Source organism: Mustela putorius, unplaced genomic scaffold (genome assembly GCF_011764305.1).
Source record: "Mustela putorius furo isolate JIRA1106 unplaced genomic scaffold, ASM1176430v1.1 tig00000198_pilon_pilon_pilon, whole genome shotgun sequence".
Taxonomy (NCBI): domain Eukaryota; kingdom Metazoa; phylum Chordata; class Mammalia; order Carnivora; family Mustelidae; genus Mustela; species Mustela putorius.
This window is the reverse complement of record NW_025421311.1, coordinates 5503304-5519261: the sequence shown is the minus strand read 5'-3', so window position 1 is coordinate 5519261 and position 15958 is coordinate 5503304. Positions and strand designations below refer to the sequence as shown.

The 15958-nt window shown below is 38.2% G+C and overlaps 1 protein-coding gene across 8 annotated transcripts in view; it reads right to left on the bottom strand.

The window, feature by feature from the left end:
• ATM (ATM serine/threonine kinase) overlaps nucleotides 1-15958 on the bottom strand; it is a 122684-nt gene that overhangs the window by 85128 nt on the left and 21598 nt on the right. For 7 of the 8 annotated variants that reach the window (XR_006605962.1, XR_006605961.1, XR_006605960.1 and 4 more), the window contains exons 8-19: nucleotides 15641-15806; nucleotides 14731-14969; nucleotides 12747-12910; nucleotides 11837-12006; nucleotides 9884-10255; nucleotides 8645-8839; nucleotides 7549-7644; nucleotides 6256-6481; nucleotides 4533-4658; nucleotides 3440-3565; nucleotides 2396-2485; nucleotides 548-719 (exon numbers count right to left, since the gene is read on the bottom strand). Coding sequence is in view for 5 of the 8 variants with exons in the window: in XM_045077535.1 (XP_044933470.1) it covers nucleotides 548-719; nucleotides 2396-2485; nucleotides 3440-3565; nucleotides 4533-4658; nucleotides 6256-6481; nucleotides 7549-7644; nucleotides 8645-8839; nucleotides 9884-10255; nucleotides 11837-12006; nucleotides 12747-12910; nucleotides 14731-14969; nucleotides 15641-15806 (2142 nt within the window). In the remaining 3 variants the exon portion in view is untranslated. The other variant, XM_045077537.1, reaches the window with a different exon arrangement.

Genomic DNA, 15958 nt, shown 5'->3' with positions numbered 1-15958 from the left:
GGAGCACTGGGTGTGGTGCAAAAATAATGAATACCGTTACGCTGAAAATAAATAAAAAATAAATTTAAAAAAAGGAATCTAAATTTCTGACAAGAAAAAATGGTCAACTGAATTATGATATATATGTTTAAGTGGAATATTATGAAGCCATCAAGAAGGACAATTATCAATACAAATAGCTTAATAAAAAATGCTTATAACTGCTGAATGAGGTATAAGAAAGTATTTGAACACTGACGCTGATTATAATAGGAAAAGGTTAAGAGTGATGGCTGTATGGGTCTTCTCACTCTCCTGCTTTCTGTTTTCCAAATAATCCACCACATAGATCTGTTTCTTTTGTAAATAGTTTAAATTCCTCCCATGAAGAAGAAAACAGTAAAATTCAATTAATAATTAGAGCAATCTAAACTACACAGAAGGGAACACACCTAACAGACTACATCACGGAAAATAAAATGAGCATAAAGTTGGTATGTACAAGGCCTTCTACAATGCCCAATCCACGCAGAGAAGTGAAAGCCCCAAGCAGTAAACGCGTATTTACCGAAGGCGCTCTGGCTGTCTCCAGACACAGCCGCATCACTAGTGCCGCCGGCAGGGGCGTCAGTGAACAGATTCATGGACGACTGGTCCTCCACCTCCATCAGATTCTCATCAGGATCGTCCTCCATGGATTCTACTTCTCCCAAGTCTAGGGGCTTTCTGATCAAGGACGCCTTCAAAGAAGGAAAAGAAAGATGTTCAATTGGCTTCTTTCAAAAGTATGACATAGTTAAAATTCATCTATTCAAACAATTCAGATTCAGGTGTATGAACACTGCAGTATTTCTATTAAGTGCCCAACAATGAAAAACGGATAAACTGTAATATGTCTATAATAATACTATACAAACTTTTAAGATAATTTTTTAAAGTTTTATATAAGAGAGAGAAAGGGAGAAGGACAGAGTACGCTCGAGCAGGGGAGAGGCAGGGAGAGGATGCCCCAGCAGACTCCCTGCTGGGCGTGCCAGGAACGTGCAATCACAACCTGAGTCAAAACCAAGAGTTGGCTGCTTAACTAACTGAGCCACCTAGGAGCTCCCAAATAATTTCCTATATTAAGGATTTTAATTCCCCAAATTAATGAGCATATGGGGAGAAGAATAAATTGGTATGACTATTTTGGAGGAAAGTGACAATATCCATCAAAAAGTAAAATTCAGGGCGCCTGGGTGGCTCAGTGGGTTAAGCCGCTGCCTTCGGCTCAGGTCATGATCTCAGGGTCCTGGGATCAAGTCCCGCATCGGGCTCTCTGCTCAGCAGGGAGCCTGTTTCCTCCTCTCTCTCTCTCTGCCTGCCTCTCTGCCTACTTGTGATCTCTCTCTGTCAAATAAATAAATAAAATCTTTAAAAAAAAAAAAAGTAAAATTCACATTCCTTTTGAACAAAAAATTCCACTGCTAGAATTTATTCTATACCCCTCATATGCACAAATACAAATCGACAAAAGTACTAGAATCTTTACTACAAAAACTCTAACAATAACAGAAAAATAGAAACCACTTCCAATCTTAAGGTCAGATAGGCTAAAAATACAAATATACTATTCCCAATAATGAAATACAAAGCTACTATTAAAAAAAGGTAAAGACAATGGTAGCATACAGCAACATGGAAAAATGACCAAGATTTATTATTAAGTGAAAAGAACCAAGTTACAGAATATTTTTTTAATTTAACATATATTTAAGTATCTACTGCATGTGCCAGGCACTGTTCCATACAAAAAAGTACGTGTAGCTTAAATCTATTTGTATAGGAAAAAAAAAATACCATGATGAAATTATGTTGCTTATCTGGTAAAATTGTTTTTATTTTTATTTTTATTTTTATCAGAAGAGCACAAGAGAGTGTACAAGCTGGGGTGCAGGGGGTGCTGGGGAGGAGCAGAGAGAGAGAGACAATCTTAAGCAGGTGCCACACGGAGAACAGAGCCCGACACTAGGTTCCATCTCACAATGCTGACATCATGAACTGAGCTGGAACCAAGAGTCAGATGCTCAATGATTAAGCCACCCCGGGGTCCCTTTTGTTTTTATTTTTAAGGTCAGATGATTATTTTGAATTTTGCTACCGTGTTAGACAGAAGTAAGTATGAGCCTGGATGATTAGTTTCTAATCGTTCAACCTATTTTCATTACTGAGAAATTAAAAGCTGAGCGGTATGCAATGCACCGACCTTAAGAAGCAAACAGTATGTTCCTCCCTAAAGCCAAGTTAACTTTAATTTCCATATTTTAAAAAATATACAAGATGCCACATTTTGTGAGATGCATCCCTACTGAAGAGAGGTACCTATGAAAAAAATCTCAGAATCAAGGAAATAGGGTGGTAAAACAAACATACTCACCAAACTTCTACAGATATCTGCAATATCATTCATGAGCTTTGATGTCAACAATCGTAGGAAAAATCTAGATGCAATTTTATTTGGACTGGGCTGTAATTAAGACAAAAAAAAACAAAGCAAACAAAACAATAGAAAGTTATCTTTGACAGATAATATTTTCTCTAACTTAAATGAAATATAGATTTTTTTTTTTACACTGGAAATTCTCTATCTTTAAGAAGCATAAATAAACAGGTTACTATTAGGGTCAACACATAAACTGCATTAACAACACTAACCTCTTTTTTTAAAGTAATAACTATAGTCCATTAAATTGTGTATAAGCATTAAAGTAAAATACCAACTATTGACCTTAAACATTAAGTAATAATGTAAGTTAGAGTTCATTCTTCCATGTCTCTCCTTTCCCATTCACAAAACAAAAACAAAAACAAAAAAATACACACACAGAAAAATACCTTTTTTTTTTTTTTAGTTTAAGAAAAAAAAAGAAAAACACATTACAAAATCAAAAGTATATGCTGGTAATACCATTATACAGCCATGCAGTTATCATCAGCTTCCAAAAATGTTTTTTCCAACGATTTACCAACATTCTGGGCTGGTTCAGCTACACCTGAGGCTTGTTCTCAATCAAAATGAAGATTCCACAGAGTAGCACTTTCTACTGAGTGTTACAGAAGACTGTCCGGGCAGAAGAGAGGAATGGCTTCATAGTGCTTGCTAGCCCAGTCATAGTGGTATGCACATCACACAGCCAGCAGTCAACAAGTTTTTATGAAATGAATAATAATGTGGGCAATAAAAGAATCGCCCATGTAGTTGTACCTTAAAGCGGTAAAATAACCTCCGAAACCTTCTGAAATGCTGAACTTATTCCATGAGAAACTCAGATGACCTGTGCTTCTTTTTTCCTTCAGTTGCTACTTCTATTTAGCACTCACTCTAACTTTCAATCAGTGTATAAACCCAAATCCCAGTTACACCACCAACCAACCCACCAGGTACTACCTCCCAGACTGACCAGTCATAAGCACATCGTACCTTGGTACAGTTGCACAAGCAACCAGTACAGAGAGTCATCACATTCCTCAGGGAAGCAACCCTAGCTTCCTCGTAGGTCTTATTTTTTAACAGAGTGATACTTTCTCCTGCACACTGCATTAGAGACTATTAAGAAAAGAAGGAAAAACCCAAACTCCAGTTAAAATTACAGTTTTATGACTGCTTTTCAAAGTTTTACTTAAGAAGTAAAATTAAGTGTTTCTAGAAGTTGTATTTGGTTGGGACGCCTAGGCACCTGAGCCTGCTAATTGTCTGCCTTCAGTTCAGTTCATGATCGAGGTCCTGAGATTGAGTCCCGCATCAGGCTCCTTGCTTAGGACTAAGCAGGCTTACTCCTCAACCTGCTTCCCCCTCTGCTCCTCCCCTTCCCCCATTCTTTCTTTCTGTCTCTCTGACAAATAAATAAAATCTTAAAAAAAAAAAGGGTTATATTTGGTTATATAATGTAATTAAAAATCATGGTAGCAATTTTTTTAAATTATCTTACACCCAGTTATCCTTACCAATCATACCACTGACTGAAGAGTACACAAAGATGAAAGTTTCACACTTAGAACCTACCTATATAAAACTCAACAAGGATTGTTTAAAACGATCACGGGGGAAAAATTTTTTTTTGACATTTTATTTATTTATTTATTTGAGAGTGAGAGAGAGAGCATAAGCAGGGAGAGGGATAGAGGAAGAGGGAGAAGCAGACTCCCTGCTGAGCAAGGAGCCCAACTTGCGAGTTGATTCCAAAACCTGGAGATCAAGACCTAAGCCAAAGGCAGATGCCCAACCGACTGAGCCACCCAGGCATCCCACAGGAAAAACTTTTTTAAAAGTGCCCATAAAAATCAGTATTTTTGTTAATAAGATTAAATTTAATGTGTATGATTTCAATTATTCTATTCATAGTTGGCTTATAGTAACTGCAAGTGTTAAGGACAGTACCGTTTCTCTCAGGTGGCATAAATAAAAAAGAGTTAACCTATATAAAAATTTTCTTTTTCCAAGCAAGTATACCAGTTCTCCCAGGAATATATTCCTTCAAATTTATCCAAAACTTGACTAGAATAAATTTTCATACCTTGGCTTTCTGGAACAGTTCTGATCTATATGCTTCCTCTTCAGCTACTACTCCCACGTAACAGTAGCATCCAAGAACACCCACCAGAAGACTCGAACACCTGATAAGCGTTTCTGCATTTGCAGTCTTATAGTAAAACAAAAAATAAAAAAATACTCATTTCATAAATAATTGAGTAGTGCACGGTTATCATTTGTAAGAAAAAATTTATGTACCTATTAAGAAACAAGTTTAGCTAATGGAGTGAATAGTGGCATGATTCTGATTATCTCTACGAACAAAGAGACCCCTGCAGAGTGGTAACTAGGATTCTCAGGAAAAAGAGAAGTACTTCTTAATGGCCAGGTTAAGTATCTGTCTCCTCCTAAAGTGGCACAGAGGACCACACACATAGACCCTTAACATTTGTTAAGAAAGGAAAGAAGAAAAAAATGGTAGACAGATAAAAGTCAGTAACTCTTAGAACATGGGCAGAAATCAGATTCACATAAAGATATATTCAAATGACATTCTGAATTCTTCTGCAGGATAAGAACCTTGACTTATTCAGCTTTTTAGACTCCAGAAACCAGCACAAATTTTTCCAAGTAGATACCACATAGCCAATTTTATAAAATTATTTACAAATTTCTAACAGCTATACAGAAAAGATGTTCAGACTGCTTTGTTCCTATCCAGTAGGAAATGGCATTTTAGGGGAAAACACAGAAGACTGTGTTACAAAATGGTTACAACTGTGATGTGGGAGAATGCCAGTAACTAAGGATAAGGCATTCTGTCTCTTCTCCGGTTCTCTGGGTCATCATCTTTGACTACTGAATTCACTCCACTGAGTAACTTGCAGATTTTATTTTAGTCAACAAATATTTAATCATTTACCATATTATAAGGCTTTGTGGAAGACACAAAGATTAATAAAAATATATATGCCCCTCAACGAGTTTGAGACATTTGAGACATTTGTGTGTAAAACATACAAATAACCACAGTACAAGGAAGCTGTTAAGTCTCACTTTAAAAAGAAATAAGTACTATGAAATTAAGTACTATGAAAATTAAAAGATCAATTACCATGGCTTAGATTATCTAAGAATGGTTTTAGCAGGATTTTGACACATGGATGAATTGAACAGACAGAAATAAGCAGATTTTAAAAAAAAGAAGAAATAAGCAGAAAGACATTAACTTCATGTCAAAAGAGAGTTTTGGCAAGAGAACAGCACACACAAAGAGAATTTGTGATCTTAAGAAGGCAAAGGAAATGATTTATGAGAAATTACTAGTTCCTCTAGAGGAACCTGCCAGTTCCTCTATTACATTTTATTACCCACTTCTTCAAGTGTTACCCAAATCTATCAGAGCAGTTTAAATGATGTCCTTTCCTGTCATTCTAACACCTCCCTCCTCTGTATGTAGATGTTCTTTCTCATCATCGCCTCCCTATGCTCAAAACCATTATTACTCTCCACTAACGTACACAAGGAATCCTATTCATTCAATGTCTACTAGAATTCCCGGTACCAAAGAAATACAAATTATTCTTCTTGGGTTTTCCTTCTTTCACGCTCAGTTTTCCCTATTCGTACACATTTGTATACATTGTCACTTTGTTTTTTTAATCAAACCTCTCGTCATCCTTAGGGCCCTTCCCGCCCATTTCTCCTTCCTAACCGTCCACCAAAGTTGAGCCAAAGACAGGCCTTAGTTCTTCGGAAGGTCTCACCTCAGGCGAGTAGTTATTTAAAAGCTGTTCTGATAATCCCAGGAGATAGCGATCCAGTGACTCCTTGAGGTTTTGGTGGACAGAAAAGCCTACGGTGGCCTGGTGCTTTTCTACAGCACATTCTTTCACAATGGTTAAAAAATCCATCTTGTCAAAAGTTGTTTGGAGAAACAATTCTTCAACTTCTGAGAATGAAGGCTCTTCTTGAACTTTTTGGTGTTGTTCACTTCAAAAAAGTAAGATCTTAAATTTATTACTGAATGACCAACTGCTTCACCTCCATACAGCACCAATATGTTACAAACGAACATGTTAATTTTGTGCCTCTGTTATTCACACACTGCTTATACAGAGTTCATGAATTATCCTTTTAAATGCTTCTCTTCCTGGAACTGATACCTACCTGCACCAAATTTCATTATGCGGTAGCAAATTTTATTAATAGATGGATGAAAATATACAGGTCACAATCTCCAGGCAAATTCAGAAAGTATTAAGAAAGAAAACATTAATAATACCAAGCATAAACACTAAGATAAACATTATCTGAAAATATTTTCCTTTTTGCCTGTTGATTTCTCCGAAATGAAGGAGTTTTTCATCCTCTCCCCTCTCCAGGGAGATTAGGAATCTTCATGCCAGTGAGTCATTTTCAACCACAACGATAAACACAAGCCTCTTGAATCAATCAACTAAAATGAGATCTTTAGATTTATTTTTACTTTTCCTATCCTCCATTAACCATTAGTTTTAGAGTTAACAGATTTTACTGGACATACAAAAATGGATCACATCTTTAAAGAATTCATTGCTAAACTTCCATCACCATCATACCTTCCAATGGCAAATGTCACAAGCTCTGCTACAGAGAATGAAAAGACCGTCAACTGGATCAAAAATCACAGCTACAGGTTATTGTCACTGAATTAAAAAAAGCTTTTCCCTAATAGGCTAATAGTTATGATGTTTTTTAAAACTGATCAACTTAGGGGCGCCTGGGTGGCTCAGTTAAGTGTCTGCTTTCAGCTCAGGTCATGATCCCAGGGTCCTGGGCTCAAGCCCTACATCAGGCTCCCTGCTCAGCAGGAAACCTACTTCTCCCTCTCCCCCTGCTTGTGTTCCCTCTCTCATTCTCTCTGTCAAATAAATAAATAAAACCTTTAAGAAAATAAAAAATAAATTGATCAACTTATTTCCCAATTTTTGAGATGTAGCTACTGCTCTGCTGAAATTATTACCTTTGTAATTAAAGCCGTAACTTAAAACAACACAGAACTCTATTAGGTAACATACCATTCTGGCACTCTTTGGAGAAAATTCATTGCAGCTTTACAGTTTTTCACAGTGAGACTCACAAGAATTTTCTCTACTGCAAGATGAGGAAAATTACTACAAAGAAAAAAAAAAATCTTCACTTAGAAGACCAAAAGCCATGTAAAGCATTCTTCAAACCTACACATCATGTCTGGCTGTAATCCTGACCTCTAAAACCTGGATCCAAAATTAAAATTTCTTTCATCTGTACTGAATTATTTAACATCTAAAACAAGAATTAAGAAGCAGACACTTTATGTCACTACTACTTTCAATACTTTCTGGCAGCAGGCTTGTCCAATTTTTAAAAATCATTTCTAAAATAAGTAAGTTAGAAATTAAAGCAAAAGCACTAGGATCCGGGGCGCCTGGCTGGCTCAGTGGTTGAGCATCTGCCTTCGGCTCGGGTCGTGACCCCAGGGTCCTGAGATCAAGCTCTGCATCGGGCCCCCTGCTCAGAGGGAAGCCTGCTTCTCACTCTCTTACTCCCCCTCTTGTATTCCCTCTCTCACTGTCACACTGCCGAATAAATAAATAAATAAATAAATAATCTTTAAAAAAAAAAAAAGAAAGAAAGAAAGAAAAGAAAAGCACTAGGATCCAAAGGTCTGTCCTATGTCCTTCAGTCCCGCCTACCAGCTGTGGAAAGGTTACAAAGACCAGCTGCTCCCCCCTCCTGGTGTTTAAGCCTCATTCTGTTTGTCTCCAGAGTCCTCCCCCCATTAACTGAACACCTGTCACCGAGAATATACTCTCATCATGATTCCAGGATACGTCTGCATCAGAGATATGTTCAAACAAAACCAGTCACAGAAAATCACAAGGAACACAGAAGTGCTCAAAGAATTGGAATTCCTATTATCCAGGCACATCCCCCTTACTCTCACCGTCTCAGCGGAGATAAGAACAAAGTAAAAGAACAGAAACGAGATCCGAGCAGAGACGCAGAACGGCGTGAAAACAAAGGTCCTGTTAGCATCTGGGGTGAGCTCTGAGAAAGAACAAGCCACCTCCATTCAGAAAATGGCGAGTACGTAGGACACAAAGAGCGGTCGCACGCTAATGAGCTCGTTACCTGTGAAGAACCGGTGGCAGCTCTGTCCTGTCTTCCAAGTCATCCTCTAACTGATAGAGTAAGAGCCATCTAATTATCAGTTCCTTTAAAGAACAACTTCTATTTACTTCACATATACTCTGCTCCACTCCCGTTTTTACAGTTTCTGGAACCCCACAGATGGCCATCGCCAGAGTCAGGCAGCAGACTGCAGGACTACAACAAAGCAAAGGACGGCTACTGTTAAAAATCAGCTCTTTTCTTTTCCCAATCCTAGAAGGTCTTTATATTCTCTAACACAGCTGCTGTGAGTCGACGATTTGCCATAGGTGGCATCATGAGAATAACCAAAAGTAGACTGAGTGTGAAGAAGACTGACAACGTGTTTGACACCCTTGAGGAACAGAGCGGGAGAGTCAAGAAGGGGAGAGAATCACTGCAGGAGGAGACTCGTCCATGTTATTCCGGCAGGAAAACCAGCAATGCATCCATTTTAAGCGTTACCAGTTCACTTCCAACTTTAAGCGTTACCAGCTTCCTCAAGGACAACTTGAATCTCCAGGGCATCCAAAGTCTCTCCGTGAGTAAAACTTTCAGCCTGAGGCTTCCGCTCTTTTGCGTGAGTTTTCAAGATATGCTTCCTGACTTCCTACGAGTCCCTTAGTAGGATTCGAACATCTTGTTATATAGCAGATTGAGTTTCTGGATTCAGTGTCCCTGTGTCACTGCAGGTCCTAACTCCAAGCTCTGAACTCATTCCAAATTTGTTAACCATCCTCTTTGCTAAAAAATAAGCTCTTTTAGGTAGAAAGACCTTGTCTACCGTATTTACCATCGAGCTGCTACTAACGCTTAAGATGATGCCCAACACATCTAAGTGCAGAGGGAATGTCTACTGACTGAATGAACACAAAAAATTGTGAGAAGTCTGATTACATTTGAGAAGAACTATCTCTTATTATAACTGTCTGTTGCACTACTAAAAAAAAAATTATGGATATTGAATAGTATGTACTTAATATGCAATTAAAGATAAAAGAAATTTAAACACCTAATTCTTTAAAATTGGTCTTAATGAACTCTCTACACTTGAAACTACATTTACATTTATTTACTTATTAAAAACTCCTTGGACAAACAACAAAAACATCTAAAATCAAATATATCATATTGCTAACTCAAGTTACAAACTTTAAAACTGGAACGAGAAAAGTATTTATGTCTATACATACATCTCTTACAAATACATAGTCAACTTACTGTGACGGTCTGCAGGCTGACCCAGTAAATAACTTCCAGAATTCTCTATCAACCTCAATTAAACTGCCTTGAATTATAGCTCCAAGTAAACCAAAGTTTTCAGCTTGTATCTGCTCAGAACTTATACCACGAAAGGTAAGAGACCAAATTTTAATCCAGAATTTCAACAAATCTGACTTCTGCGAGCCTTCCAGGTTTGATTTCTTGCCTTGACACAATGCAACTTCCGTAAGGCATCGTAACACATATGGTGTGCGCTCCCCGTGTCGATGTTGAGGTAGAAGCTGGTACAGTATCATCAGTAATGGTGACAGCTCATAGTTAGGTAAACTTGAAGGATATTTTGATATTAACTGGGTTGTAATCTGTAACCTAGATAAAATAAGAGGATAATTGAAATTAAAATTATTCAATTCCATGAACAAACTAAACGAAAACAAACATATGGACACAGCACTCTTAATAATATCCTAGAGTATCGCCATCATTATTTTCCATACTGCTCTCAAAATACACTGGCTTTGAACATTTCTTCGTCCCTGCTTCCTAAGAGTGTCAGGAAGAATGATAATTCTCTGGCTAAGCAGGTGAGTTGTCTTACGTCCCTTATATAAAAACTCTGAGGAATAATGAACTTAGGGGCACATGGCTGGCTAGGTTGGTAGAGCATGTGACTCCTGATCTCAGAATCATGAGTTCAAGCCCCATACTGGGCATGGAGCCTACTTAAAAACAAGACTAAAGTAAATTAGATTTTTCTACTTGTAGTTGTCATTTCCATCCTTGCTCTTTAGCCACCAGTAAGATTGCTCCAAATCAAGAAAACAGACAAAAAACCAAACAACTGCTTTTCCTAGACATTCAGTTAATTCAGTAAATATCTGCTATGAGTTTTCTAGAATGTGAACTACTCCCGAAGAGGAGCTTTCCCTTATTCATCCGTGAATGCCTACCTAATGCTTGGCACACAGCACGTATTCAGTAACTAACCCCGGACTAAGTGGAAAAATTGGAAGACTCTGAAACAGGGATCCCTCCACCACGTAAAAGAAACACAAACTTAGGGCACCGGGGTGGCTCAGTGGGTTAAGCCGCTGCCTTCGGCTCAGGTCATGATCTCAGGGTCCTGGGATTGAGCCCCACATCGGGCTCTCTGCTCAGCAGGGAGCCTGCTTCCTCCTCTCTCTCTCTCTCTCTGCCTGCCTCTCTGCCTACTGTGATCTCTGTCAAATAAATAAATAAAACCTTAAAAAAAAAAAAAAGAAACATGAACTTACGCAACAAGTATCTAAATCAAGATGCTTCCCCCTCACGACTCAGTTTATTTAAATATGACATCACCACGGTAAAAATCAAGGCATAGATCACACGAGTTTGACTGTCATCTACAAACTTCGGACTGTCCCTGGACAAGCTGCTTAGCCTTTCCCTGTTTTGTTTTCCTTTTGGTAAACCAAACAGGCTGAGCTGGACATTTTCTAAAGATTCCTACCAGACCTAATATTGTGTGATATCATAGAACTCCACAATTCATTTAATCATTTGAATAACTGTGTATGCTATACACAGTAAATTCTTTAAAAAGGCAACCTTTTACTATGGCACAAGGTCCAAATTATTCTGTGACCTCTGAATGCCATCTTCAATTTCTTCATGCTAAAATCTCTGTGTGGAGACACACAGCTCAGCGCATTCCACGCCTGCTGGGCAGCCGTCCTCCCGTCTCCCCTGCGAAGGCGAGCTGCTTCGGTGAGGCGGCCCTCAGGCCCAGGCTCCAGCACGAGCCTCTGTGGTTGATCACCAGAGGTCCTGGCAAGCACCTTCCCCTTCACCAGGGACTGGTTTCAACTGGACAATGGACCTAGTTATGGCCAGGCCGTTCTACTGCAGGACTTATGAGAAAAGCTAAATGAGACTAAAATGACACTGGAAGAGAAAACAGTAACATTTTACCAAGGCACAAGATCAAAATCACTCTGTGACTTCTGAAGATGATCTTTTATTACTTCCCAGCCTAATTCTATTTTCTTCTTTTTGCAAGGCACACTGTAATCATTACATTCTCTTTGGGTGGTAGTATAAGACTGAGAAATCTCCAGAGATCTAGTATCTTCATTAAAAATCTGTAAGATAACAAAAAGAAAATCTTTTGTCTTTATATACAGATTCTGTTTTCTAATACTTTGAAGGAAAAAAATTCCTCCTCAAATGAAGTCACAGGGAAGTCACAGAGCAAGAGTAATAAGTTAAAGAAATACATACACGTAACACAGTAACACATATTTTGCGTGATTGTAGTAGCTCTCTCGAAAACAGATATTACCAAGTAAGTTATTAGTTCTATTGCCCAGAAACATTTGTACCAAGACATCTAAAAGTAAAGCAAAAATCTGTTTTCAATGGGATTAAATTTAAAATTTCTTTTGATTTTTTTTAAAAAAAAAGGGATTTGGGGATGCCTGGGTGGCTCAGTCCATTAAGCATCTGCCTTCGGGTAAGGTCATGATCCCAGGGTCCTGGGACGGAGTCCTGCATCAGGATCTTTGCTCAGTGAGGAGTCTGCTTCTCCCTCTGCCCCCTGCTCCCCCTGCTATGTGCGCACCTGCTCTCTCTCTCTCGGACAAATAAGTAAAATCTTAAATTTAAAAAAGCATGAAAAAAAAGTTCATCACTAGTTTTCATTACGTTCTTATGTGCAAAATAATTATTCAATCAGAACAGCAATTCCAAATTCGGAGTTTTGAAAGGAATAGTTACATATACAAAGTAATTTTACAAGGCTTTTTATCAGAACACACATTTTAAAAACCCAGTAAAAGGGAAACTAATAGAAAACTTCAAAATGTGACAAGACCTACTGTACCTGGTGACAAATATCTGCCATTAACTCAATCAAGTTTTCCTTGACAGCAGCATTACGAGAGCCTGAAGAATACTTCCCTCTGCTTCCTATATGATTTATCTCGTTAATTAGCAGATCATATAAGTTATATAGGATACTTCTCCATTTACTTGATTCATAAGCACCTGGAATTCAAAAAATTAAAAATACAGTTTACGTCTACACTCCATTTGCACTGCCAACTCCCACAGAACCATTCAGCTGTTAAGGTGGAAACCGGTCCAGCCATCCATTCTGTACTCGGGCCTCTTCAGACAATATCCTGGCAGGCCCGACTTTGTACCACTGTCTGGCTCACACTCAGCTATCTGTTGTAAAATTCTTCTATACTCTGATCTAACTTTCTCTATTCAGCTCCATCAAAATCCCAATCAAAACCTAATTTCTTCTCTCCCCTGAGACAAATACAATATGTCCCATCATTTGTATGAGGAGGAAGTTCTCTGTTTATCATTAAGAGAAAAACATTCTTAGTTCCTTTAGTGTACAAATGACATGTTGCCCAGACTTCTCCTCATTCTAGTTGTCTGTACCTAAACACACTCCAGTACCCTGTCCCTCTTGAAATGGCGACTCTACGAAATCTGGTGGACAGGATACGCCCACTGTGATCGGACCAGTGTAGGTAACAAAGGAGCTATTACTTCCCACACAAACCATAACATCTATTAGTATAGCCTAAAACCACATGAGTGTTTCTGGCAGACTTCATCATCCTACCAACTTCCAATTCATCCTAAATACACAGTGAACCAAAACCCTAAACACAGTGTCATCTCCTGGATAAGTCTCATCTTTATCCCGTGTGAAAGAGGAAACCCTAAGAAAATCCACCATTCTTTGACTTAACAGTGGTTTCATGGGCTACAAATACATCTAACTTCACATTGGTAAAGAGCCCATTAAACATAGACAGTGACTTTGGGGGAAAAAAAAAATTGGCTCTCACAGTTTTCCACCATTTTAGCTATTTCTCAATGGAGTTTGATTTCCTAACAAGGGCCTTACACTGGCCATGATGAATCTGTCCAAAGGCTAGTGCAGGCACAAAGGTAAACAGAGTAAGAGCCTGAGGGAACCCACGCAGTTCCAGTTCCACCCAATAAAATTCCTGTCACTGAGTGAAGCTACACCATCTAAGATTTTTTAAAGATTATTTTTAATTGAGGTATAACTGACATACAACATTAATTTTGGAGGTACAACATAATTATTTGGTATCTGTACACACTGCGAAATGACCACAATGCCTTACATAGTTAATATACTGTACGTAGTTACAAAAAAAGTTTTTTCTTTGTGATGAGTACTTTTAAGATCTACTCTCTCAACCACTTTCAAATATGCACTATCTGTTATCAAGCAATACTCTCTTGGTGAGAGACAGATGGAATGGTATCAAAGGAGGAGAAGTCACTCATTTCTGGTTTCCCAGAAAAAAACCATTTCTGGTTTTCCAGAAAAAATGGCGGCCTGGATTGAGTGTGAGGTTTAAGGCAGTATGGACACATCTTCCTGAGGAATTGATTAGTCTCGCTGTTCGCAGTCCACATTTATCTCTTTTACCTTCTAATAAGAGCAGTATGCAGACACACAAGACCCTGTCTTCTCCAAACTCACTCATACTCCAGTCTGGGTCATCCCTTCCGGCACCTAATTATTGCCACGTCAACAGCTGCCAAAGGATCAGCATCTCCCATTTGTCTGTGTTCCTCACAATACTTACAAAGGTACTAAACACATGGTAAGGCAGGGCAGGATTTGTTACCACAGCTTCAAATTCTTAAAAAAAAAAAAGTGTGAGAAGCACCTTCAAGACTAATAACATTAACCAAGTACAACAATCCAGAGGAAGGTCATAACCTCCTACGAAATAGAAAATTTAATACTTAAGCCTCTGTGTTTTAATGAAGAAGCAAATTCAAAACAGCAAAAACTTTTATACCTTTTTCTTGAGTTTTCGCTCCCTTTGGATGATGCACATATATTTGCAGTTGAAATAATTCAATAATTACTTCTTTTAAGGAATCATTAAGTCTATGTTGAGTCCAAATATAAAGCAAGGTAGGAAGAATTTCATCTCCTAATTGACACACTCGTATTCGAAAGTTAGCAGCCAGTGTCTTGAGGAAGATAACAAATGCTGCTAAGATGTGATTCAGACCTGCAGAGCTCTTTTCCTGTCTGTCACAGAAAATAAACAGACTCAGCTTGGTGTAACAGGGCAGAAAAATGAAAACTGAAGGCAGTTATGAAGTTGCATGCTGAAAAAAAAAAAAAAAAATCTCATCTTCAAGTAACAGTAGCCTTAGTTCCAGAATGACTCAGAAACAAAAAAAATCTGAGCAACAGAACAAACAAAACAGCTCTTCTCTGGTGCTGAGGCATCCTCCCTACTCGCTCCCTGCTGCTGAAACACTGCAAAATGAGAGGAAATGGATTTCTAACACCACCATTTATACAACGCTTCACAGGACGGACTGGATAATGTCACACAAATGTCAGATACTGACACTCCCAAAGTCTGTTCCCATTTTATTTTTTCTTAGTACATCTATTTTCAAAAATGGAGGAAATGAAACTACTTAAAAGGACATTTGGCTTTTCCTGTCCCTAGATAAGCAATACTGGTCTTCCACTTACGAATGTGGTTTTCATGTTCCGTCTGCCTTTGGATATTCAGGAAGCGTACAGCTGACACTTTCTTTGGGAATCCACTAATTCTACTATAATGAGCCAGCTTTGTTTTGTTTTTTCAGTTGGTAACATTTTTAGTTACTGGAGCGAACACATGGTCTTACAGGAAAATCAAACTGGTTTTCAATACAAAGCAAAACAAAAAGAGATTAGATTACCTTGCATGTTGAATAGCTTTGGAAAAGAAATCCAAAAATTTGGAATTTAATCCATCAGTTTGCGAACAGCATCCTCTGGTCACAGCATGAATTATTCTAGCCACTAAAACTCTATTAATGTCTTGTGCAGGTTTAAGGTACAGACTGAAGTACACAGAGAACAATTCTTAAAAAAAAAAAAAAATTATTAAAAAGGAACTATCAAAGCGTTTATCTTAAGTCTTTATTTAATTTAAATTTCAATATTCCAGGCCAGCTGGGTGGCTCAGTCAGTTAAGCATCCAACTCTTGGCTTCAGCTGAGGTCATGATCTTGGGG